General features: G+C 50.0%; 1 protein-coding gene across 1 annotated transcript in view; it reads left to right on the forward strand.

Annotated features, from left to right (window-relative positions):
* The window catches only part of DYSF (dysferlin), a 157673-nt gene that overhangs the window by 82253 nt on the left and 49495 nt on the right, over positions 1-25925 (forward strand). The window contains 13 exon segments of the mRNA XM_033159603.1: positions 4400-4447; positions 4450-4491; positions 4494-4532; positions 4535-4578; positions 5744-5815; positions 5817-5884; positions 7030-7355; positions 7814-8000; positions 13687-13744; positions 15072-15098; positions 21938-22039; positions 22778-22939; positions 24223-24388. Coding sequence (XP_033015494.1) covers positions 4400-4447; positions 4450-4491; positions 4494-4532; positions 4535-4578; positions 5744-5815; positions 5817-5884; positions 7030-7355; positions 7814-8000; positions 13687-13744; positions 15072-15098; positions 21938-22039; positions 22778-22939; positions 24223-24388 — 1341 coding nt within the window.

Here is a 25925-nt window from a genome sequence, read left to right on the forward strand (position 1 = left end):
TTGGGGCTCCCAGTGCGGGATGTTGTTCACGAGAACAAACGCCTGTTTGTACAAAGTAATATATAGCAGGTTTCCTGGTGTGAGGGAAATGTCATTCATCCGGTCCAAGATGCTGCCATCTCCCTGCACAGAGAATATTTTGCAGATTCTCAATTGAACTGGGCAGGAACGCTTTGCAAACGTTGGCGTTCGCCCCGGCGGAGAGGGGAGTTCTGGGTTTTGAGGGCAGGTCAACACCTACAGGGTGAAAGGGGGGGTGGGGTGGGCTGCCTGCAGCTCCCTGCCTCGTGTGCGATGAAGGAGCCAGGATCACTCTGGGGCTTCAGATACTTCTAGCTGGATAAACCGGAGCCATACAAACAGGATCTTCTTCTTCTTCTTTGGCGATCCCTCGTAGCCAAGTAAGATTGTCTTCCATAAACATGGTATTTTAACAGTGACTCCGTAAGTGACTTTGGAGGCCAATTCTGGAACCACACATCCTTCCACATAGGTTTCTAGGTGGAAGTTGATCCCGGTGAGGGTTTGCCAAGCGGGCCTTCCTCTTAGCACGTTTCTCCCTTGCGTCCTGTGTTCGAGTGTCTTCAAAACCCATGACACCTTTGGTAAAGACTGTTCTCCAATTGGAGCCCTCGCAGGCCAGTGTTTTCCAGTTGTTATGTACTGAGTTGAATAGGATCCAAAATGCAGCAGTCTGATTGGTCCTAGAACAATAGGATTGAGATTGCAGAAGTCTGACTGGTCCCAGAACAATAGGATTGAGATTGCAGCAGTCTGATTGGTCCGCAGGAGCCACCCAATCCAGCTCCAGGTGGAAGTGAATCCGCACTCTGATTGGCATACAGGAGTATCCCGGAATTAGCCAATCACGTGGGGCCCATTGTGTAAATAGTGTATATAAAGCAAACGTTTTGGGGGAACTGCATTCCTCACTACTATGAGCTGAATAAAGAGCATGAAATTCACACTGGACTCCGAGTATATTTCACCAGTTGTCAGTGTTTATGCTACACTTTTTAAGATCTGCCTTGAGAGAGTCTTTAAACCTCTTTTGTTGACCACTAGCATTACACTTTCAGTTTTTAAGTTTGGGATAGAGTAGCTGCTTTGGAAGACGATAATCAGGCATCCGCACAACATGACCGGTCCAACGAAGTTGATGTTGAAGAATCATTGCTTCCACACTGGTGATCTTTGCTTCTTCCAGTACACTGGCATTAGTTCGGCTGTCTTCCCAAGTGATGTGTAAAAATTTTCAGAGACACAGTTGTTGGAATGTTTTGAGGAGTTGATAGCTGCTGTTTGGAGGGGTGAAGCAGCTCCAGGAGCCCCCCTCCCGGGTTTGCAAAGTTAGGCTTGCCGAGAACGGCAGGGCAGGCTCCCCAGTCTCACCCCCACAGTGACCTGGCTGCTCACAGCCCCCCCCCCGCAGCAACTTGGGCTGTGTTTATACCATTGATCGATCAATCGATTGCATTGATATCCCACCCTTTTCTCCGAGGAGCTCTAGGTGGCAGCCAGGACTCTCCCTCTCCTCATTTAATCCCCCACAACATCCCTGTAGGTTAGGCTGAGAGGCAGTGTGACATCATGGCCGAGTGGGGATTTGAACCCAGGTCTCTGCAAAGTCCTAGTCCCACTGGCTCTCATTCAAAGCACCTCCCAATCCCTGGGAAATGTAGTATCCCCCTCATGGAGCTCCAATTCCCAGCACCCTAAGCAACCTACAGTTGCTTTTGGGAAGCGGAGAAGAACAATTCTCCTTTGGCATCCCCATCTCCTCCTGGTCTCCCTGGTCCTCTCCTGACTCGGGAGGTTCCTGAAGGCTGCACCCCAATCAGTTTTGGGGTTTAGCACAGCCAGCTCCTTTCTGGACCTTGTTGTCTTCTTTGTCCTCGGAAAAATCTTTCCACCCCCCACCCCCACCCCATTTACGGTTCTAATTTAGAAATTGTGCACAAGCACATCCGCTGGAACAAAACTTTCCGGGCCAGTTATCATCAACGGAGGGAGAGGAGATCGCCAAACTCTTCTCGCTGGCAATTTCGCGTTTGGCCTCGCTGTGAGTTTCCACTGAAAAAGGGAGCCCTTATAGGACGCGTCACGGGTAGGGTTTGTTTTCTCAAGTCTGAAATGTGCCCTTCTTCGTGATGATGAGCACACAGCACGTTCCTTCTGCACTTTCTGACTCACTGGACTGGGAAACCATCGAGTGGAAACCTACTCCGACCCCAATCTTGAACCGGGACCAGGCCAACGATCACCCACCTTTCCTCCACCCTCTGGGATCCCTTCTCCCTCCCGTGTCCACAATGAGCCCCTTATTTCCCCTCTCCTTTTCTTGTTTGTTGCTGGTTTATTGCCTCAGATCCAAACCATCTCCGCTCAGAGTGATCTCATCCCTCCTGATTGGCCGGCCCGGGTGGGAGTCGCTTTCCTTGGGTGGATGGCAGCCAATGACAACACGGGGAGCAGACGCCCACAATGTGGGATTGTGATTTACCGTCCCTCGAACAAAGCATAAAGGAGTCCTTGAAGGCGAGCCTTTTTGTGGTTATGAAAATAAAACCGCGTGTGGATACAAAGCTCAGACAAAGGGCCTTTTAAAAGGATTTAACGTTCTGTTTATCGTAGTGCATTCAACCTTCCCCGGGCTGGAAAAACCCAACAAGCGCCGGCTGAGAAAGACATGCTCTTCCTAGCAGGAGTTCGGCCTCTTGTAGCCGATCGTATCGCAAACTGCCTGGCTCATTAGAGATGTACATTGGCTGGGATGGCAACCAAGGCAGCTGTGGGAGGAGTGGGGGAAGCCCAGCACTCCAGGCAGGCGTCGTGGCACAAAGAGGGCACTCGGCTGGCCTGGTGCCCTCCAGGCTGCAGGTCAAAGTGCTGGGTTTCAAATGCTCATTTCTGGAGCCGGGCCCAGAGTGGCAAAGGAAACGCCAACCCCACAAACGAAATAAAGGCGGCACCGTGTGTAAGCTGGCAGTAACAGGAACTTATAAGAATCGGGAACTGGTTGCGTTTCTGCTCCCAAAGACGGCACGGGCGATGGGCTCCGTTTGGCATACGCATTGCGGAGAATAATGGACTCGTAGGTGGTACCTGGACGATCCGTTGAGCTTGCATGGAGGTCTGTTTGCATTGGTTGATGTTTTCCACCATCGTTTTTCTTAGCACACAAGGTCCATTTTTTAAAGTGGATTTGTTCTGCAAGAGTGCCAAATCCGCTTTAACTGCACAGACTGAATTTGCCACACACCGTTGAATCACATCCACAAAATAGCTGCGTGTTGCAAGTGTCCATATTTAGCCCTTGCTGGATCGTTCCAGAAGTGACGTTTGGGTTTTGTCTCGAAGCTCCTTGAGAAACAGCTCGTTTATTCATGCGACATTTCTGAGGAGTGTCTCAAGGAGCCACTCCTCAATGGCAGTTAAAGAACTTAGGAGGGCCCTAGCAATTGTGTGCATGCATGCGCAGTCCCCAAGAAGTCCGGAACTGTGAGTGCCCACCATCAGGAGTCAAGGATGTCGGGCAAAACATCAGGACCCTGGACAGAAGACAAGGGAGCTGGAGGTGAGGGGAAGGGAAGAGTCTTCTGGGTTGTTCTAGCGCTGGCCAGAACATACGAAGAGCCTGCTGGATCAGGCCAGTGGCCCTTCTAGTCTAGTCCCAGATGCCCATAGGAAACCTGCAGTCTGGATTTGAGCACCAGAGCAATTCTCTCTTCCGGCTGCTGCTTCTGGCTATGGAGGCAGAACACAGCCATCATGTCTAGCCCTCTCTTCCATGAATTGGTCTAATCCTCTTTTAAAGCCATCACTGTCTCCTGTGGCAGGGAGTTCCATAGTCGAAATCTGCCCTGCATTAGGAAGTGCTGTGTAAAGTGTGTACAGGAACCCGGGAGACCAGGGTTCAAATCCCCACTTGGCCATGGAGCTCGCTGCGTGTCCTTGGGCCAGTCACTCCCTCTCAGCCTAACCTACCTTTCCGGGTTGTTGTGTGGGAATTAAATGAGGAAAGGGGTGAAGCCTTGAGTTCCTTGGAGGGAAAGGTGCAATTTAAAGGCAACGGGTGACCAGAATTGGACATGGTATTCCCAACAAAGTCACGCCATGGGTTTGTATAAGGGCATTATGATCCTAATGATTCCTAATATGGAGTTTGCCTTTTTCACGGCCGCTGCACGTGGGGTCAACATCTTCATCAAACGATCCACTGTGGACCCTGAGGTCTCATTCCTGGTCACCCATAGTTCAGACCCCCATGCAAAATTTAAGGTTGTTATTTTTTGTTTACGTAGAGATTTCCGAGTCTTGATCCTGGTCTGCGGCAGAATGCGAACCTTTTGAGCCGTGGACCTCGCCTTGACCCACCTCCCTTTCTGTTCCTTCTCAGACCCCTACGCCACCGTCTCCTTCTTACACCAGAGCCAGAAGACGGTGGTTGCCAGAACACGTTGAACCCCACCTGGGACCAGACCCTGATCTTCATGAGATCGAGATCCATGGAGCCCCCCAGAACATTGCCGACTCCCTCCCAACATCGTGGTTGAAATCTACGACCACGACACCTATGTAAGTGGGTGGGAACGTGAGAATAAACCGGGGGAAAGGGGCGTAATCTCAACAAAGGTTTGTTCGGGATACTGAGGATTATAATTATTTGTATGTCGCTTTTCAAAGGAGAGCCTAGGGCTTGCCGATCAGAAGGTTGGCGGTTTCGAATCCCTGTGACAGGGTGAGCTCCTATTGCTCAGTCCCATCTCCTGCCCAACCTAGCAGTTCGAAAGCACTTCAAAGTGCAAGTAGATAAATAGGTACCACTCCGGTGGAAGGTAAACGGCGTTTCCATGGGCTGCTCTGGTTTGCCAGAAGCGGCTTAGTCATGCTGGCACATGACCAGAAGCTGTACGCCGGCTCCCTCGGCCAGTAAAGCGAGATGAGCGCCGCAACCCCAGAGTCGTCTGTGACTGGACCTAACGGTCAGGGGTCCCTTTACCTTTACCTTTTCAAAGGAGGGCAAAAATTGGCAATATGGTTAAGAACATAAGAAGTGTCCTGCTGGATTAGGCCAAAGGTCCATCCCCTCCAGCATCCTGTTCTCACTGTGGCTGCACAGTTGCCCATTATGGGAAACCTGCAAGCAGGATCCGAGCATGAGGGCATCTCCCACCTCCTGTGGTTTCCAGCAACTGAGATTCAGAAGCATCGCTGCCTCTGACATGTAGAGGCAGAGCAGAGCAGAGCCATCCTGGCTAGGAGAATCCGATAGCCCTTTCCTCCGTGAATTTGCCTAACCCTTTTTTAAACTATCAACACTGGAGGCTGTTGGTGCCTTTTGTGGAAGCAAATTCCATTGTTTAATTGTGCACTGTCTTTTCTTAGCATGCATACACATTGTTATTTGTTAATTTCTGTGCCGCCCTTCACCCGAGGATCCCAGGGTGGTTTGCAATATAACGCAAAATTGCATAGCAGTGAACAAAAGCAACCCCCCCCATGTATATTGCACCTGCATGTGTGCTTATGTAGCACATCTATGCGCTCGGTGCATGTATCCGGCTCCTGCACTTCTCACTGGGGCTTGTTCAGGAGAACGTCCTGCTGAATTGTGAAGTCAATGAGGATCCTGCCCTTAATCACTATTTTCTGGCTCGCTCTGAGCGTTCTCCCCCACTTCCAGTGAAGCCGTGTGTGCGGCTGCCTTGTCCCCCTTCCCTGACTCTCTCCCTCTCCCCAGGGTGCCGACGAGTTCATGGGGCGCTGCATTTGCAAGCCGAGCCTGGACCGCAAGCCGAGGCTGTCGTGGTACCCCCGTCTCGAGGGGCAGCCGGGGCACCGGAGAGCTGCTGGCTGCCTTTGAGCTCATCCAGCGTGAAAGGTGTGAGGCGAGGGGAGGCAGGGGTCTTGAGCTTTGGGGCAGGAGTCTGGCCAGGGCACCGGCAGAAGGCCTGAGAAGGGTTCTCCCACATCTAGAACCCAGAGGCTGGCCTCTTCTGTCTCTGAGGATGCCAGAATCCAGGGGGAGCTCAGTTACTCCAAGCTGGCTTGGCAACCTCCCTGGGAGTCGCAGAACGGATTGCCTGAACCTCAGCGCAGCAGAGCCTAATTGAATGTTCTTGTTTATGGAGCAGCGTTTGGCATCCAGGTGGCGGTTTTTATTTATTTGTTTGCTTGTTATAAAAACACATTGTTTCTTTGGCTGCGGGGCTCCTCAACAGAGCATACAACGAGGAGAGAGAATTCAAAACATTAGCATAAAATAGCCAAAAATGATTGCATAAGCTGCCTCTTTATTTCTATCTAGAAAACATCAGAATAAAACTGTTTAGGAAACTCATACGGTTAAAGGCAGAAGCTGCAGCAGGCTGGGATCGACCAGCTCTGTGGCCACAGAAAAAAGGATTGGTGGGGGGAAAAAAATAAGAGCCACTGTGAAAATCTGGTGGGAAGGGGATGGGTGCTACCACTGCAAAGGCTCTGCTCAAAGTGACTGATAAGGAGGGAGAAGGATGCTATGGGCTCAATTGAGAGATCGCGACAAACCATGGCTTGTGGCACCGTAGCTAAGAGCCCACACACTGGTGCAATGAGAAAACCATGGTTATTGTTGCTTCTGCTTTCCATCTAGCCAGCTTCATAATTTCCTGCGTTCATGTTTGTTCCTGCGGGTGCAGCAGCAATTGATGTGGACCCTTTACTGTGAAAAGGATTTAATGTGTGAATCTGGTTGTTTTTTGTGAAAGTGATGGGGACACTTTGCTGTGGTTTGGCAGCACTTTGTGAATGCTGACAGAACAGGAAGCCGCACTAGCATGGACTTCGGTTTGCAAACCAGCTTCACATTTGTGCGCCCAGGCTGAGACCCCCTGGCCCCGAGAGACCTCCAGAAGGAATAAGGGCTTGTCACAACATGTTATGGAATTAAAAATTGGCCACAACTTTATTAAGCCTTTTCAGATGTAGGAAGAGCTTGGCTTAGGCATTGGGCGTGTATCCTTTACGGATCTCGAACCTTTTCACCAGGCAGTGGCGGAGGAAGCCTCTGTGCCTCTCGGGGCTGCGTCGTGGAGCACCCCCTGGGGGTGGGGCATTGCGATGTCACAACGCATGTCGGGACGGGCTGCGCATGCATGGAAATGGCGCGTATGCGCAAGTCCATCCAGCCTGGCACCGCTGCTCCCACGGCGACCGGGTGACCGCTGAGCGGGCGGCGGGGCGTGGGGCTGCCCCGTCTCCGTGGGCCAATGCTTGCTCGGCGGCTCGCTCGGTCGCCGTGGGAGCAGCGGGCACCGACTCGGATGCATCACGCCCGGCGCTGCTGCTCCCGCAGCGACTGGGGGAGCCACTGGGCGAGCGGCGGCTTGTGGGGCTGGCTCGGCCGTCCGTGGAGCAGCACGGGTGGCGGGGGAGTGGCAGAAGGGGGCAGCCAAGTATCACCTCCCTCCCCTGGAACCCGGGGCGCCCCGCCCCCATCACCCGCCCTTGCTACGCCACTGTCACCAGGGATTAATAATGATTTTGTGCACGCTGCGTAGGCCTTGCACACAATCTGCTTCTGGACATCTCTGTTTGGAGGGCAGGACCACTCTCTCTGTTTTCTTTGGACAGGGATGCATATCACCCTCTGCTGGTTTCCTATCTGTTCTCCGCCATCTGATAGTTTTCCACAGGCAGCCTGTTCTGCTTCTGCTGCGGTTAAGTGGGGCCGGTGTGCTTTTCCAAGGGGAATGCGGACCTTTGAGGCTTTGGGGACAGAAGTGGGGGAGCTGTGCACGCCTCCCTTCATCTCCCGGGTCTGTTCCATTAGGGGACATCTCTCTCGGAGAGCTGAGCCAAGGAGCCAAGAGTGCAAAGTGTCTCTGTGTTTATCTCGCTGTGCAGCAGGCAAGGAGTGTGCTGTGCCGGGCTGAGGGAAGACACGTCCCGAGTCCCTTCAGCGTGACGGAGGAGAGGCTGCTCTGTCCGTGGGCAGCCTCTGCCAGCTGGCACGGCTGGTCTGTTGACGTTGGCGGGGGTCAAGAACAGTGCCTGGCACGAGAAAAGGCAGCACTGGGTTTGCGGCAGTTGAGGAGCGGTTGGCAGAGGGCACAGTTTTGACATCTAAGTTGTGTCTGGCTGGCTGGGGGAGAACGAGGCCCTGGCAGCGATGACGGCAGCGTGCTGTAGCATAACTGGAGCACTGAACCGGGAGGGGTAGCCAGGGGCACAAAAGATAGAATCAGGATTCAAGATTGGGGAACGGAGCCAAAACTGACAGCCAGGGCCGGGTTTAGGTTTGATGAGGCCCTCAGCTACTGAAGGTAAAGGGGCCCTTTCTATGTCCAGCTGTCCTCTGTCAACAACGAATGGTTGCTGTTTTTGCATTGAATAGATGCTTATACGGTAATTTATGGACCTAACAGACACCCTATATATAGAAATGAGCAAACCAGTGATATTTTAGGGAGCAGGCTAGCAGGCGGGGCCCATGACTTACATCATAGGAGCCAACACAACACAACACAACACAACACACTGTTGCTGCATGTATGTTTTATTTTAATTGTTTTTTTATCTTACATTTTGGAAATGTACATCCAGTTTTTCCCCCTTTAATTTTTTTGCTCCCCCAAGAGAGTGGGGCCCTAAGCTACAACTTGTTTAGCTGATACGTAAATCCGGCACTGCTGACAGCATAGTTTTTAAGGAGAGGTTGGATGGCCACCTGTCAGGGATGTTTTAGTTGAGATTCCTGCCTTGCAGGGGGTTGGTCTAGATGAGCCTTGGGGTCCCTTCCATCTCTACAGTCCTATGATTCTTCCTGGGCATTGAGTGTTTAATGCACCTCCAGGGATTCAGGGCATTTGCAAAATTTGGCGTCAGTTGCAGTGTTCAGCACTGTGAGAATCCCATCTCGGAGGATATCATGACAAGTTTCTAGTCCTAATGGAATCTTTTAAAAAAAACAAAAAACCCAAAACTGGTGAAAGCAAGTATGGAGTTGGATTCAAGTCCTACCACCATCATGGGTTTATATGGGATTGAGCTGGAGGAAAAGGAAAGGAAAGCAGTTTGCAGGTTTTTAGTGGGGTGCATTAGCAAAAACTATGGGGCGAAATGGGGTTGTACAAACCTTCTAGTGTTCAGGTAGGGAGACCTCAACCTAACTCCTCATCCTTTCCCCATCCTGACTGCCATTTCTTGTCTCTACAGATAGCAAATCTCAGACACCTCCCCACTTTATCCCCTGCTCCAAAGTTGTAATTCTTTGTGAAGCTGACCTGGGACCAGTTGGCCTCCATCTGTCTCGAGAGACAATGGAGTGCACCTCCGTGGGTGGTGTCAAATCCCTTGTGATGCAGACCTGGGCAAGTGACTCTGGAGGTCCTGGGCTGCTCCGATGAGAAGACCCCCTCCCCTGCCTCATTGACGGGGTCCGAAGGAAAGCAGAGAAAGAGGTTTGGCACCCTGCTTGGCTGCCGGAAGGAGGTGCACAAGACGCCACCCAACTGCTTTAGGGACTCCACTCTGGAATGGTGTAGGGTTTACTCCTGAGACTTTTCTTCTCCTGAAAATATCCAGCAAGGCAGCTGAGACTGAGGATCAGAGTTGTCCTTCTCCTTTTTTTCAGATAATTTTTAATTGATTTTAAATAAACCACATACATAGATATAATATAACACAAAAATTTCCCAACTAATCGACTTCCCTTCTTCCTTCTTATGTCTTCTTTGCATCATTCTTATATTCCGCACAACTAATTCATTCATCACCTTCTAAACTCATTTTTCTCTAACATTTTAACAAAATGTTGTCTGTCATTTTGATTTTATTCATTATAACATAACTGTTCTTTCACCCTATGAGATCTACATCATTCTTCTACGCTTTACACACCTTGTCTAAATATCTCTAAACCTTCCCCATTCGTACTAAATGTTTCATCTCCCCGTTGTCTGACTCTCATGTCATTTTTGCAATTTCCATATATTCCGTAATTTTTTGTTGCCATTGCTGCCACCGTTGGTATTGTTTTTGTTTCCAGACCTGTGCCAGCAGAGTCTCGCCCCGGTCGTGGCGTACATGAAATTTTTTGGTCACATTTCCTTATCTCTGTTTCCTACTATTCCTAGCAGGAATGCCTCCAGTTTTTCTTAAACGTATATCTAAATATTTTTTCAATTCGTTATATATATTCAAAGTTGTCCTTCTCCTAGATGGGCGCCCTTCCCAGAGCCCCATCTGCCCTCCCCTCCACTTCCCCCTGCAGAAAGGCAGAAACCGCCTTCTTGGACCCACTATTAGTCTTGTCTGCTCAATCCATTGGAGCCTGTCTTTGCCCTAACTCACCAAGGGCTTGAGACCCACCGGCTCCCTTCACCTGGTCTAGCCATCACATTCTGACAGCTTCTAGAAGCCACATGTGAGAGCTGAGAGCAGGGTGGGCACCAAAGGTGGACAAACCACCCCAGAAGGGGCACAACGTCCTCTGGAAGTGCTACTCCATCCCTACTATGCACACGGTTCATTAAACTCAAAATTAAGCATTATAGAATCATAGAGTTGGAAGGGACCTCAAGCGTCATCTAGTCCAACCCCTGCAATGCAGGAATCTTTGGCCCAACGTGGGACTCGAACCCATCACTCTGAGATTAAGAGTAGCCTGCCCTACAGACTGAGCAATCCCAACACGCATTGGATCAACTAAGCCAAATTGGATTTTCGTTTACCGTGCCTCGTTGAGTCAAATTTCAGAATTCCCACTGTATTTATTTGTGGTGTGTGTGTGTCTTCACGATTATTCCTCTCTGATATCTGAGTGAAGTCCTTCTGGCAGCTTTATAGGTCCTGGGGGGTTTGCATGTCAGGACTAGTAAGAAGAGGAGGCTGAGCGAGGCAGGAGCCCTTGGAAGGAAACCAAGCGTTTTACAATCTTTTTTAAATCTTTTCTTTTACAAGAACTCTATACGGTGGCACGGTAGTCATGTTCCCATTTACAGCCAGGGAATGGAGAGGTTATGGAGTTGCCACCGGAAAAAGTTTCCCCCCCCCCCGGGGGGGGGGAGATCTGAACAGAGCGTTCTGCCCCCCCAGGGTGTAGGGGAGGGGATGGCTGGCTGGGCCAGGGAGGAGGAGGTGGGAAGGAAGGTCTAATCCAGGGGTCAGCAAGGTTTATATTGCGTGGGCTGCATCAGTCCCACGGAGATCCCTTCGAGGGCAGGATCATGCCGCCCTCCTGTGATTTTCGGACTCTGCCTGTGCACAGATGCGATTTACGGCGTGGCGGAAGTGAGTCCCCGCACCGTGCTGTGCCAGTTTAGCACAGCACACAAGCAGGCAGCTCAGTTCAGGGGCGGCTCGTGGGCCGGTCAAACAACCTCCGTGGGCCGCTTCCAGCCCAATGGGCATTAGGTTGCTGACCCCTGGTCTAATCCTTCTCATGGTGCCATTGTCTGAGCTTTTGGGCTATTTTGAAGGGTACGTTCTTTCAAATCTCCCTGGTTTGCCTTGTTCTTCTCTGTATTTTATCCCATATATTATGCTCTGAGACCTTTACTTCCTATAAGGCAGGCATAGGCAAACTTCCAGCTGCTTTGGGACTAAACTCACATCATCCATGACCACTGGTCCTGTAAGCTAGGAACATGGGAGTTGTAGGCCAAAAACATCTGGAGGGCCGAGTTTGCCTATGTCTGCTATAAAGCAACGAACAAATGTAATACTGTACAGTGGTTTCTTGGTTCTCAAACAACTTGGAACCGGAAAACTGCAAACCCAGAAGTAAGTGTTCCGGTTTGCAAACTTTTTCCGGAAGCCGAACGTGCTCCGTTTTGAGTGCCACGCTTCCGATTTGAGTGTTACGCTGAGGTCAGCTGTTTTTGCTATTTATTTGCATATTTTTTTTTGCAAATCTTTTTGGTTTTTTTTGTGTGACTGTGCGGAACCCAGTTCAGCTACTGATTGATTGATTGTGTAAACTGCAGCACATTGTTTATTGCTTTCGTTTTAAGGATCAGTGGTCTCGTTAGATAGCAAAATTCATGTTAAATTACTGTTTTAGGGTTGTTTTTAAAAGTCTGGAACGGATTAATCCATTTTGCATTCCTTTTATGGGAAAGTGCGTCTTGGTTTTGGAAACAAAATAAAATTAAAAATCCCTTCCATTAGCACCTTAGAGACCGACTAAGTTTGTTCTGGGTATGAGCTTTCGTGTGCATGCACACTTCTTCAGATACACTGAAACGGAAGTCACCAGACCCTTATATATAGTGAGAGAGTGAGGAGGGGTATTACTCAGAAGGGTGGTGGGAATGGGTGATCGGCTGATGGGTGTGGAAAACCTGTTGATGACTGTTAACGACTGCAATTGGTCTTACAGGAAAAAGCAAGGGGTGAGATGGCTAAGATAGCTATATCATGTATAATGAGAAAGAGAAGTTGCTGAATTGCAACTTAACATATTACCAAACTTAAAACCATGGAGAGACCTGGTCTGAATAGAGACATTGGATTCTTATCTCATTATACATGACAAAGCCATCTTTAGCCATCTCACCCCTTGCTTTTTCCTGTAAGACCAATTGCAGTCGTTAACAGTTGTCAACAGATTTTCCACACCTATCAGCCAATCCCCCATTCCACCACCCTTCTGAGTCATACCCCTCCCCACCCTCTCACTATATATAGGGTCTGGTGGCTTCTGTTTCAGTGTATCTGAAGAAGTGTGCATGCACACGAAAGCTCATACCCAGAACAAACTTAGTTGGTCTCTAAGGTGCTACTGGAAGGAATTTTTTAAATTTTTATTTTGTTTTGACTATGGCAGACCAACACGGCTACCTACCTGTAACTTGGTTTGGGAACACTTTTTTTTTTAAATGGACTTCCAGAACGGATTAACTTTGAGAACCAAGGTACCACTGTAGAATCATAGAATTTTTACAGTTGCAAGGGACCCCGAGGGTCATCCAGCCCACCCCCTGCAATGCAGGAGTCGCAACTAGATCATACATGACAAATGGTCATCCAGCCTCTGCCTAAGGAGAGTCCACCACCTTCTGAGGGGGTCCATTCTGCTGTTGAACAGAAAGTTATTCCTCAAATGTTTAGCAGGCATCTCCTTCCTTGAAACTGGAAGCCATTAGTTTAGGTCCTCCCCTCTGCCCAGAGGCAAGCAGAGTGGCCGGGTTGGCTGCACCGGGAGCTGGCACTGCAGAGGGCACAGCGACAATGATGCAGAACAGATCGCAAGAGGCAGGAGGGGAGCACCAAATTTAGCATCACACAAACTTTGAGAGCCCCAAGTCCTCTACTGCCCTGCTGCAACAGGAAGCAAGCTGGCTCCATCTTGCACGGAACAGCCCTTCCGATATCTGAAGGTGGCTATCCTGTCAGCTGCCAGCCTCCTCTTTTCCAGGCAAAACACACCCAACTCCCTCAACCGTTCCTCATCAGGCTTGGTTTGCAGAACAAGGTGATTAGGAGACTCTGAATACAATGGCCTTCAAATGGGTCTGGTGACTTCGGCCCACGGCAAGACGTGGCCCTGGGGAGAATGACTGACTGGGGCCATTGGGGGAGCTGGTTCACTCCAGTGGCCCTGTGTGAGATGCCCGTGCCACTGGGGCCATTGCGCTGCTCTTGGCCCATGAGAATGGGGCCTCAAGTGTTCCCGCATTCCAGGTGGAGGCGCTGATACAGGTCTTTGCTTTTTGCTTCCTTCCCACAGCCGGCCATCCACCACATCCCCGGCTTTGAGGTAAGACCCCCTTTCTTGGCTGCGATTTCCAGGAACTGCTGTGGGACCGGCTGCCTTTGCCCTCCTCTTCTCATGACTGAGCGATGCTGATGGCGAAGGGCCTGGCTAGCAAATCTCTGGGCCTCTGTTGCTTGGTGGTCTATGGTGGTGTGTCCTTGGGTTTGCATGAAGTGTGCACAGTCAAGGAAAGGAGGGTGTGCTTCAGCCCTCTTTGGACTGTGGCTGGTGAGCTGTTCCTTGAGAGAGACTGAGCAGGGCTTTAAGCTCTCCTTGTCAGGAAATGGCCTGCCCTGGCAGAGAGACATACCCGACTGGCATGTTCGCTCCTTCCTGGACGATCGTTCGGGAGCTTCTCAAGCATTCTTCAGCCCGAACACCACTGCGACTGATGCCGGAAGACATCAGCACACTCTTAGGATCAGCAGAGGTTTGCGCAGCTTGCGTGACAGACCACAGCAACTCAGCATGTAGGCTAACTTACTTTATTACATATAAACACACACGGAGCTCTGCAACATGGCTCCCTCTCTCTCTAGCTTCAGACACCAAAGAGAAAGAAACAAAGGACAACAGTCCCACTTTAGGGAACACAGTAAGACAAACATCCTGTCTTCCATCACTTCCCACTTCCTGTGGAATGAAAACACATACCCAGTCATGGGATAGACAATAAGCCCATGACTGCACACGGGGAATGAATCGCCCAACACTCCTTAGCAAGCAGCTGTTGCTCGAAGCCGCATCCTGGACCCCTAGCCAGGGATGGGAAAGCTCAGGAGTTGGGGACAAAATGCGGCCTCTTGGCTTCTCTAAATGAACTTCCCCCAGTCCACAACCCTGTTTTGGACGGCAACTGCCATCAGTCCCAGAATCACATGAGCATGCTGGCCAGAGCTGATGGGATTTGTAGTCCTAACCCCTGGAGGGCACCAGGTTGGAGAAGCTGCCACCCTCCCTTTCCGAATGTCTAGCTACACAGCTGTGCCCAGCAAGTCCCATCCATCAATTGATGCTCACAGCGTCTTTAATTTATTTCCCAATTAAAAATACATTTATATCCTCCCATTCCCCTTGTTTGGATTTGAGAGCAGAGTGCAGCAGTTCAGCTTCGAATCTTCAGAGCTGGCCGGCTGTCGCTTTTCGAATTTGCCGATTCGCAAGAGCTGAATGCCGTCCAGCCACGGATGGGGCACAAAATGCCATTTCCGATGCTGACAATTGCTTTTTGGATGTGTTCACAAAACTGTGACATTTCTGACCCTTTTCTGTCTCTGTCCCCATTGTGCCTCTTCGCTCCACTTCCTGTGCAATTGGGAAAACTCCGCAGACCGAGCTGTCGTCCGTCTTCGACGAGGTGAGGCTCTTTTGAGAACTTTCTCCTTCTGTCTCTCTTGGTGTGATCCAGGGAACTTGTCGCACGCGGTCACCATCAAAATGGGAGCTCCACCACAGCCCAGGAGCATGTCCATCCATCTCACCTGTTTTTAACAAAGGCCTTAGATGAGCCAAGGCTCATTGGAGAGCACTGCTGCCCCTAGCCAGAGTGGGACCATCTCACCTGAAGATCATCCAGAGATATCTAGGTGTCCAAGGATCATGCCAGCCCACAGCAGAGGAGGAGTGAGCTGGGGGCTTCTCCACAAGGCGGACCATAGATCAAGTCTTTCTCAGACCCCCAGCCCGTGTAGCTCAGGGTTGGGGCTCCCCTCCCAAGCCCTGTGACAGAGGCTCTTCAGTGTGAGAAAGCAGACTTGGGTCTCACCCACACTTCCATTTCCCCCACCGCTTTCGCCCATGGCTTAGCACTGAATCAGAGCAAACGCCAGTTGGGTTTTCCACGGATGGCTGTTTGTTCTGAGTTAGCGGGACCAAGTGGTTTTCCGAGGGACAGCGGTGGGGCGAAGGCAAATCCCCTCGGCCTTGTGGCTAGAAAGGGAAACTGCTTGAACATGTGCTTTCTAAAAGTGTGGTCAAGTCCTGAGCCTAGGGCTTGCCGATCGGAAGGTCGGCGGTTCAAATCCCCACGACGGGGTGAGCTCCCGTTGCTCGGTCTCTGCTCCTGCCAACCTAGCAGTTTGAAAGCACGTCAAAGTGCAAGTAGATAAATAAGTACCACTCCGGCGGGAAGGTAAACGGCATTTCCGTGCACTGCTCTGGTTTGCCATAGTGTTGGTCTGCCATAGTCAAAACAAAATAAAAAATAAAAAATTCCTTCCAGTAGCACCTTAGAGACCAACTAAGGGTCTGGTGACTTCTGTTTCAGTGTATCTGAAGAAGTGTGCATGCACATGAAAGCTCATACCAAGAACAAACTTAATTGGTCTCTAAGGTGCTACTGGAAGGAATTATTATTATTATTTTTTATTTTGTTTTGAAAAATTTGAGATGAGCCTGAGACTGGATGAAAGCGCCCAAGATGTCCCAAATGATGGGAATACGCCTCTGGTCAGCTGGTCGGACATGGCACCCTCGCTCATGAAACTCTGCATGTGAGGCTGGTGTGCTTGGAGCCGTATGCTTCCTAAGAGGCAAATGTCCATTGCCGACCACAGAGGTGTCTCTGAGTTCTTGGTGGCAGGGTGGTGCTCAGCCCCATTGGCTTCTCTAGCTTACCAGCCTCCCTTCCCGGCTCTCCAGGCTTTGAGAGAGAGAGAGAGAGGAACTTCTCAAACCCAACCTGGAGATGCCACCATTGGGGATCGGACCCGAGATCTGTTTGCACGCGAAGCATGTGCTCTGAGTTACAGCCCACCCCATCTCTGCCTCTGCTTTGCACCTGCACTTTGGAAATAATACGGCTGATCTGCCGTCCAGGATGCTCTTAAGAATGGCTGCAAGCTCATGCATGGGGAGAGCTTTGGATCTAAAAGCGTCTGGCTTTGTTACATCTGCGCAAGGACCCTCACCATGGAGCTTCCATGGAGCTTTCTTTCCAAGGAAGTCGGGGTTGGGAAATCTGGGGACGGGGAAGGATAACGGGAGACTTTGGGTTGAATGTGGAAGATACAGTCATGCTTTGAAGAGTGAGGGGATGCTGAGAACCTTTGAACCCCACTCTGGCATTTTTCGGAGAACCCACGGAGAGCATGGATCCCTTGTGCTCTGGAAATGGGGCTGGAGATCATAGAATCATAGAATGGTAGTGTTGGAAGGGACGCCAAGGTTCATCTCATTTGATCCCCTGCAATGCAGGAGTCACAGCTACCTCTGGGAAGCTCCAAGAGAGTGTTGTGTCATTCCCATGTCATCATTTGCCCTCTCCCACCCAAAGGTGTCCCCCCTCTCCCCTCTTCAGGAGAGTTTTTTGTCACGTTAATGAACCCCCTCTTCTAATGCAGAAAAAATCAAGGAGGCTCCTGAAATGTTGTTCTGAGCAGCCCAAATTCTTCTTCTTCTTCTTCTTCTTCTTCTTCTTCTTCTTCTTCTTCTTCTTCTTCTTCTTCTTCTTCTTCTTCTTCTTCTTCTTCTTTGCAGAGACTGGAATGTTTTTGCCCAGGCAGCATCTCAAGCTGCGATTCCTGCATTGTCGGGGGCTGGACTAGAAGACCCTTGGGGGCCCCTTCCAACAATACAATTCTAAGATTCAGTGATTCAAGCAAACCCTTGGCTAGTAGTGAAGCTGCATTCTGGCCTTCATTCACTGCAAAAGGGGGTCTCATCTCCCAAGGGACAACCCCCTTCCCCAGCTGCAGCCCTGGGACCCTCCATGTAGGTTACAGAGAATCCTGGGGGGTGTCTTAGATCTATGGGGCGTGTCTTATGTCTCAGGGCATTTGCTGCGCTCACACAGGGCACCCAACCTGCCTGTTGCCCCTCCGCATTGTTCACTCCCATGAACGGAGGGTGCACCCTAGAACGGACTCCCCTTTCTCAAAGATCAACAATGGCGTGCAGCCCGTCCATCGGGGATCTTAGCTTGCCTTTCCTGATTTTTCTCATGGAGGGACCCTAATAATAAGACTCTGGGGGACCCCACTCTCTCCTGGAACACATTTTGACTGTTCTGGAGGTTGCCTCTGAGATCCTGGGCTACAGCTGCTTGAGATGGCCCCATACCTGAGGCCAGACTTGGAAGGAGAAGCTCATTTCATACACAGGAGTCTCCTGCAGATCCAGGCTGTGGCTTTCCCCTCTTTTAAAAGCTCTGGAGAAAGGAGAAACCTGGTAGCCCCCCATAGCACCAGGGCTCTGTTGGTCCAGCAGCTGCAGAGATGTGCAGGTGCAAGAGGGTCTTTTGCGCTCCTTGCGCTGGCGATGTTCCTTATCTGATGTTCCATGTCTGCTTTCTCTCCCCCTCCGTCTTGCCTCGCCTGGGACGGGCGCTTCACAGCTGTGCACCCACCTCTTCTATCAAGAAGGGCTTCTCCAATGGGTATCATCGTGTTTTGCTCACCTTCTCCTTTCCCACCGCTCTCTGCTGGGCAACCATCTCGGGGACAGGGCAAATGGGCCAAAGAGCTTCAGAGCACTCCCCCCGGAGGATAAAGGCTACCAGATAGCCGTGGGGACTAAGAACAGAACCTCTGCAGGCAGGGGCACTGTATCTCAGATTCCAGGGGCGAAACATCAGAGGCTTCCATCTGCCAGGCTACTGTTGGAAGGGGAGCGCTGGGCCAAAATGCCCCCTTCAGGGCAATTATTATCGGGTCTTTCCTATGAAATTGACCTGGGTTTCTCCTTGATTTCGCCACACGTTTCTCTTTTCATTTCCTTAAATGTTGGAAGAAACCTCACCCCGCCCCCCCCACCTCACCCCAATCCGCAGAATAAATGACTGAGGCTCTTTTTGCCGGTTGCCCACGCTCCATAGATGACTCTGCCTTAACCATCTGCTACCTAGCCCTTCTAATTTCCCGCTCGACATCATGGGTCACGGAGTCCGTTTGGCAAGCGAGATTTTCGCAGGTGCGGAAGCCTTAATCTTTACAGCACCCCTGCAGGGAGGGTTGACATTGCCCCCCCCCGTTTTTCTCAGAGCCAGGGGATATGCGAGGTTGGTATATTATTTGGCAGGGGTAGTGGTGCAGAGAGTTTTAACGGTGCCCAGTTGCAATTGCCTGGATGAACGGATTTTTTTATAATAAGAATGTTTAAAAATGCGGACCCCTCCCATTCCTGAGATTTGGGAGTCCACATCTGGAAGCTCACTGCTGAAATTGCCCCCTCCCTCCACTGCTTTTGTTTCCCACAAGGTGCCAAGCGAAAGAGTCTCGCAGCCCAGCTCAGCCTGTTGCCAGCATCCGGCATTCTCTGGAAACTGCTGATGCCTCCCTGGGCCCTTCCTCAAATTATATTTCTCCCCCAATGCTCAATGCTCCTGTCAGTGCTGAGTCTGGGAGCCGCCATTTGGATGTCCTGCAACGGGGACTTAAAAGCAGTGGCTCCCAGAGCCAGTTTTACAGCAGCCATTGGGGTTCTGCTTACTGCTGCCGGCAGGTGCCGCAGAGACAGGATGGGGCCCGCCAGAGACCCCTTTGCTGGGGAGCTAGTCTTGCAAGACCGCTTGATCTCCGAGTCCCCATGGCAGCTTCCTATGGCTGGTGGGCGGTGGAGGCACTGGGCTTGCTGGCTTGCTCTGTGCTGCAGCGCCCCCTCTGTGTGTGGCCAAAATGTGGTATTGCAGCTACTGGCTCATCAGGGATCAGGTGACTCCGTGTTCCTACAGAAGGGCAGACTTTCTACTTCTAAAGCAAATCTAAGCCTCAACCCTCCTAGCAAAGTTTCCTCTAATGATGATAAGGATAATGATGATTATTTTATTTTATTTTATTTTATTTTATTTTATTTTATTTTATTTTATTTTATTTTATTTTATTTTATTTTATTTTATTTCATTTCTACCCCACCCACTCTGGGCGGCTTCCGACACATATCAAAACATAATGTAACATCAAACAGCAACCATCTGATGCAATAGAAAAAGTCACAATAACTGAATGTAAGCAGTTTCTATCAAACAAATCAATATTCAACACGCCACCAGAATCTAATAGCAAACAGTAAAATTAAACACCAGCAAATGATAAAGAGTTTACACTTACCAACCACAATAAAGAATTACCATTCTATAATCAATTAAAAAATAACAGCAAATCACGATGCAGACAATTAACAGTGGTTGTCATCTAGCTCAAGGTCTCCCGGCTAACCGACAGCTAATCAATACCCAACGTCTAATCAATACCCAAGTAGATTGGGTCTTGCGTACCAAAGATGCAGATGATGTCACAGGAACGAAGGAGAGCCAGGCCACTGGCCAGTCTAGATCAGTCTCGTCTACCATGGCTGGGAGCAGGGTTTAGGCAGGCAAATAGAAGTCGAAAGAGAAGGCGCCTGCTGAATCTCCAGTGGCAGAGAGTTCCACAGGACCAGGCCGATGACACTAAAGGTTTGGCTTCTTGTTGTGGTCAAATTAGCCTCACCAACTCGAGGAACAGCCAATGGCGCTCCTGGAGAAGATATTGGGGATCGAGCTGGGATATTAGGGCTCAGGCAAAGCAAGGACCTTGACCCTGACTTGGGAGTAAGTGAGTAGCCAGTGGCAGCTAAGAATGGCGCCACAGGTTCTCGGCCAGATGCTCCCATCCCGTGACCTGGCTTCTGCCCCAGGGCCAAGGGCAGCCCCACCCAGATCGCATCACAGCCGCCCAGCTGATGGCATTAGCTCATGCCCGCCTTTGAACAGTGGCACTGCCAGGCTTGCAGCCGTTGGCAGAACGGTAGCCTGGCTTGGAGAAGACAGGGTCCCTGCTACCCACCCCACCCCCTAAACCCTCCCGGTTTGCTTCTGGTGGCGGGTGGGGGCTCCCCACCAGGAGAGACACCCGTGGCTCCAATTTCCCCCTGAGGGGACCTGGCAGATCCACGGATCCCGACAAGCTGTTTTGATTTGGCAGCTCCTGGCAACCGCCGAGGAAAATTGCCAGCCGACGTCGGAGCGCCTCTGGCAGGCCACCGCCCGGCATCCCTCTCCGTAGCCTTATTAATGCGCACATATAGGGATCTATAAATAAATGCGGCCTGATCCGATGTTTGAAATGTATCTGCCTCCTTAATTTAATGCAATAATACTTTAGCCTGGAAAGAGTGACTGGCTCCTAAATTGCTTCCAACTGCTGCCTTTGGTTCGGGGGGCGCCTGGTTCCCCCCCCCCAAACCTCGAGGGTTTTCCTTTTCCTCCAGTGATTCTCAGACTAGAAAAGATCACAGTCAGGATGAACCTTGGGAACTTTTCTTGCTGGAAAACTAGGATGAAAGCAGAGCAGGAAGACTCTGGAACTCTGATGAGTTCAAATATTCTTCCTGCTCTGCCTTCACCCTATATTCAAATATATTCATAGAATTGCAACATTGGATGGGGTCCCCAAAGGCCATCCAGCCCAACCCTCTGCAATGCGGGACCCAGCTCCCAATTGAAATCCTTGTGTGCTGGTTGTGTTTCCTTGCTGCGCGAAGGAAGCCGAATGGCTCCTCCTCGTCCTCCTCCTCTTCCTTCCTCTCTTTTTGTGAAAATAATTTTTATTTGATTTTACAAGCGTAAAGTTATAACAATACCAAATAAGTATCAACGTTTAGAGATTTCTCTGAATCTCTAGACTTCCCTCCATCCCCCGTTCAGTCTTATTGTCAACATTGTCAACTGCATGTTATTTCATAATCCATATTTTAAATCTGTCCATATTGCCCATAATACTAGTTACATTAAAATCCTGCTAATGTTTTCATCTGCTTACAGTAGTCTTCTGGCTTGGTTTGCTATTCCTCTCTAGACAGGACTTTATCTTCTTTCCACCTCTGGGCTAGTAACATCTGCGCAGCTGTTGTTGCATACATAAAAAGCCTTTTCTGATCCTTTGGAATATCGGCACCTACAATTCCTAATAAAAAAGCTTCTGGTTTTTAAATAAAAGTTATTTTAAACATTTTTTTCATTTCATTATATATCATTTCCCAGAATGCTTTTATTACTTTACACCACCACCACAAACCTTCTTTTTCTTTACACTGCCAGTAGAGTCAGATACCACCTGTACATCATTTTCGTATAGTTTTCTTTCAGCGTACAACATGCCGTGAATTTCAAATTGGTGTTCCATAACCTTTCCCAATCTACAAGTTGAATATTGTGCCCCAAATCCCTACCCCAGTGTATCATTACGGATTTTACCTGACTTCTTTCCCTTTCTGTTCCAGTCTGAAGATTCGGACCTGCCGTACCCTCCACCCCAGAGAGAGCCCAACATCTTCATGGTCCCTCAGGGGATCAAGCCCGTCCTTCAGCGTACAGCCATTGAGGTGGGTGCCGGAGGCCACGTGAGCCGCGCCTGGGGGGCCACGAACAATCCTCCAGGAGAGAGGAACTTTCATTTGATATGATCAAGCGCAATGCATCGGTTCTGACAATACGATGTCGATTTTTCGGGGGTTGGTGTCTAACAGCCATGTTCCCCTTACTGAGACGTTTAACCCCTTTCCCCTCTTTGCTTGGAGGGGTCTCCTGCCCCCACAATATGGGGTTCTGCTTTATTCCAAGCCAGGCCATTCGTTAGCCCAGCTTAGCTTGGTTCTCATGGACCGACAGCAGCTCTCTGGGGGACACTCCCAGCTCTCCCTGGAGCTGCTGTTGGGAATTTGAACCTGGGAACTTCCACGTGAAAAACAGGTGCTCTCCCGCTGAGCTATGGCCCTTCCCTAACAACCTGGACCAGAGGGATTGTGTCGCGAGCCAGTGGGATGCAGTGGTGAGAGGGTCAGACCTGGATTCCAATCCCTACTTGGCCATGAAGCTGACTCCATCACTTTGGGCCGGTCACTGCTTCTCAGCCTACCTCGCAGGGTGGTTGTGGGTAGATTAAATGAGTAGAAGGGAGAACCATCCCGCCACCTTGAGATCCTTGGAGAAAATGGTGGGACGTGAATGCAATAAATTGATTTGGCCACATTGGGGTGCCACGTCAAAGAGTTTCTCCTTTTCTCAATGGCTGCTTCTCTCTTCTAACAGCTTTCCTTTCCTTTTGTCCTTCCTGACTTTAGATATTGGCCTGGGGGCTCCGGAATCTGAAAAGCTACCAGCTGGCCAGTGTGACGTCTCCCAGTCTCCTGGTGGAGTGCGGAGGGCAGATGGTTCAGTCGTGCGTCATCAAGAATCTCAAGAAGAACCCCAACTTTGATATCTCTGTCCTCTTCATGGAAGTGGTGAGAGGCCGTCGTTTCTGCTTCGTCTTGGCTCTGCATGCCCATCACACCTTGCTCTTTGAATCGTACAATCAAAGAGTCGGAAGGGACCCTGAGAATCATCTAGTCGAACCTCCTCTTCCATCTTTATGGTATTGTAGATAATAACATTGCACTGCTTGGAGTAATAGGATGCATAAAAGCTGACTCCTTTTGGAATAAAATTGCTCCAGACGCATAAATATGCTCCAAAGCTTTACCAACCAGAACTCCTTCAAAAGAGGTACAAATGAATCTATGATACATCCAAGTATTTTCAAAAGGCTTATGCTTATCCAAGCATAGGTTCTTCTTCTTAACTATATAAAATAATTAAGATCAGAGCAAAAACCAAAGCTCTGTCTCGGCCATAGGTTGCATCCAGCCTAAGGCTATGCAGGCCCTGGGGGCGCTTATTGACACAACCCAAGTAAACTGTGCCTGGGAACAAAAGACAAAGGCACCTCCCTTTCAAAATGGTGATTTGCAATTGAATACCTTGATCATGTAATCTAAGGTTAGACACTCTTGTGTAAGTGAGCAGAGAACAGCAGTAGTTAACTGGTTAGAGCTCAGAGAGCTCCAGAGTGCTTCAAAGGAAATTTCCAATGTTAAACCCTTTCAGCAATATACCTAAGGCATTGTCAGAGACCAGGCTGAGGAGTACAGCTCTGATGAGGAATGGTGGGAGCCTCCCCCTCCCCCTGCTCCCGACCAGGATCCTGAAGCTGCCCAGGAGCGGTATAGATTTGGAACAGTGGTTTGCAGAGTGGCATAGTTCTGAAGACAAAAGTTGGGAAGAACTGGGGGGTGAACAGCTAGGAGGAGAAGAACTAGTAGAGAGAGAGTTAACAGACTCTCTCTTGTTCGAAAGTGTCCAGCCTATCAGTGCAAGGTCACGTAGCGCCGATAAGTTGGCTATACAAAAGCACTTTGGTTAAAAGTCAGAATACAAGCAGCAGAAGTGACCGGGAGGAAGTGGGAGCACCTGCATTCCGAGATGGACTTTTTACTCTTTCGCTGTGATCATTAAGCATCTCTTTAAATGGTAAGAGACTATTTTTGCTTTGTTCTGCTTATCCACAGCCAAAGGGACGGAGGAAGTCGCTCTTCCGAATCCTGACAGGCATTCTCCATTTCAGTGTGCAATACAACAATAATGCTTAACATATGCCCAATGGAAAGAGGCCCACCCTCCATCTTTCTCCTCCACTTCTTCCCTCTCTTTCTTTTCCTTGCTGTGCTAATTCTGCTTCTTGTTTCAGAACTTGCCAAGGGAAGATCTGTACTGTCCCCCCATCATCATCAAAGTGATTGACAACAGGCCCTTTGGCCGGAAGCCGGTAGTGGGGCAGTGCACCATCCGCTCTCTGGAAGCATTTTTCTGCGATCCCTACAAGGAGGAAATCGTGTTCCCTGAAATGCATGCAGGTATGGCAAGCCGGGGAAGGTCAGGCTGGCATTTCTGGGAAGCCTTGTGGTTAGAGTGTCGGGCCAGGACCTGGGAGACACCCGGGTTCCCATCCTCACTCAGCCATCAAGCTCACTGGGCTGGTCAAACTGCCTCTCTCAGCCTAACCGACCTCACGGGGTTGTTGTGAGGATTAAAAGTGGAGGCGGAGGAGAAACATGGAGAAAAACGGCGGGAAAGAAATACAAGGAATAAATCTAAATAAACGAATTATTCAGACAGTTTCCTTGACTGGACATACATATGCCATGGATGCTTTAGTTGAGATCCCTGCATCGCAGGGGGTTGGACTAGATGACCCTTGGGGTCCCTTCTATGATTCTCTGTGTGTTGGGGTCATAGGAAGCTGCCTTATACTGTCAGACCACTGGTCCATCTAGCTCAGTGTTGAGGCTTCAGGGAACCTGCTCCCCCCCCTTTATTTACACAGAGAGACGTAGCATGTCGTCTCTTGGTTCATGGTGTTGCTCTGAATAATCTCTCCCCCCCCCACTTTTGCCCTCAGTTGTCAGAATCTCCACCCCTTTAAGATACAGTGGCTGTGCAAAGTCTTTTACCTATTCACTTTCTGTTCTACCACTTTCACTGTCCTCCGGGTCCTAGGATGGGGGCAGGGTCTGGAATGCTTTCTAAAGATAATGTGTCCGTCCTCTGTCCCGGCCCTGCTGCTTCCCCCCTTTCTTCTTCCATTATCTCCCAGTTTTGTCCCTCTTCTGTCTCAGAGTCATGACCTTCTGCAAACCACCGTCGTAAATCTATACTGCCCTCCTCTTCTCAGGAAGGTTCAGGAAGAGGAGGAGGTGGTCTCCACCATTCCTCCTCTGATGTCCAGTCCCTGACACTCAGTGTTGTCTACCCTGACAGTGGTTCCCCAGGACTTCAAGCAGAGGTCTTTCCCAGTACTACCTAGAGATATTGCCAGGCATTGAACATGGCACCTTCTGCACCACAACACAAGTGCTCTCCCACTGATGAAGTCCTCCTCCCCTCCCACCCAGCAACCTTTTAGTTGTCACCAAGAGGTCTTCTTGAATCCCGGGACAAGGTCTTTATGGGGTGATGAAAGCTGCCTTTTTCTGGTGGATCCACCCACCGTGAACCCACCTTGTGAATTAAGCAACGTACGGCTGAAGTTCTTGCTGGAGAAGACTTCCAAGGCTGTTTTGACAAACGTACAGAAAACTCACCTGGGCGGCTTTAGAAGAGGATTGGACCAATTCCTGGAGGAGGAGAGGAGAATGGATGGCTCCTAGCCAGGATGGGTCTGCTCTGCTACCACAGTCGGAAGCAGCGATGCTTCTGCATCCCAGTTGCTGGAAGCCACAGGAGGGGAGAGTAGCTCTTGTGCTCGAATCTTGCTTACTGGTTTCCTATTTGGGCATCTAGTTGGCCACTGTGAGGACAGGATGCTGGGCTAGACGAGCCATTGGCCTGATCCTGCAGGCTCTTCTGAGGTTCTTATGTCCTTAAAAGAGTCTCTTGAACTGGGAAAGAGGG

Source organism: Lacerta agilis, chromosome 9 (genome assembly GCF_009819535.1).
Source record: "Lacerta agilis isolate rLacAgi1 chromosome 9, rLacAgi1.pri, whole genome shotgun sequence".
Lineage (NCBI taxonomy): Eukaryota > Metazoa > Chordata > Lepidosauria > Squamata > Lacertidae > Lacerta > Lacerta agilis.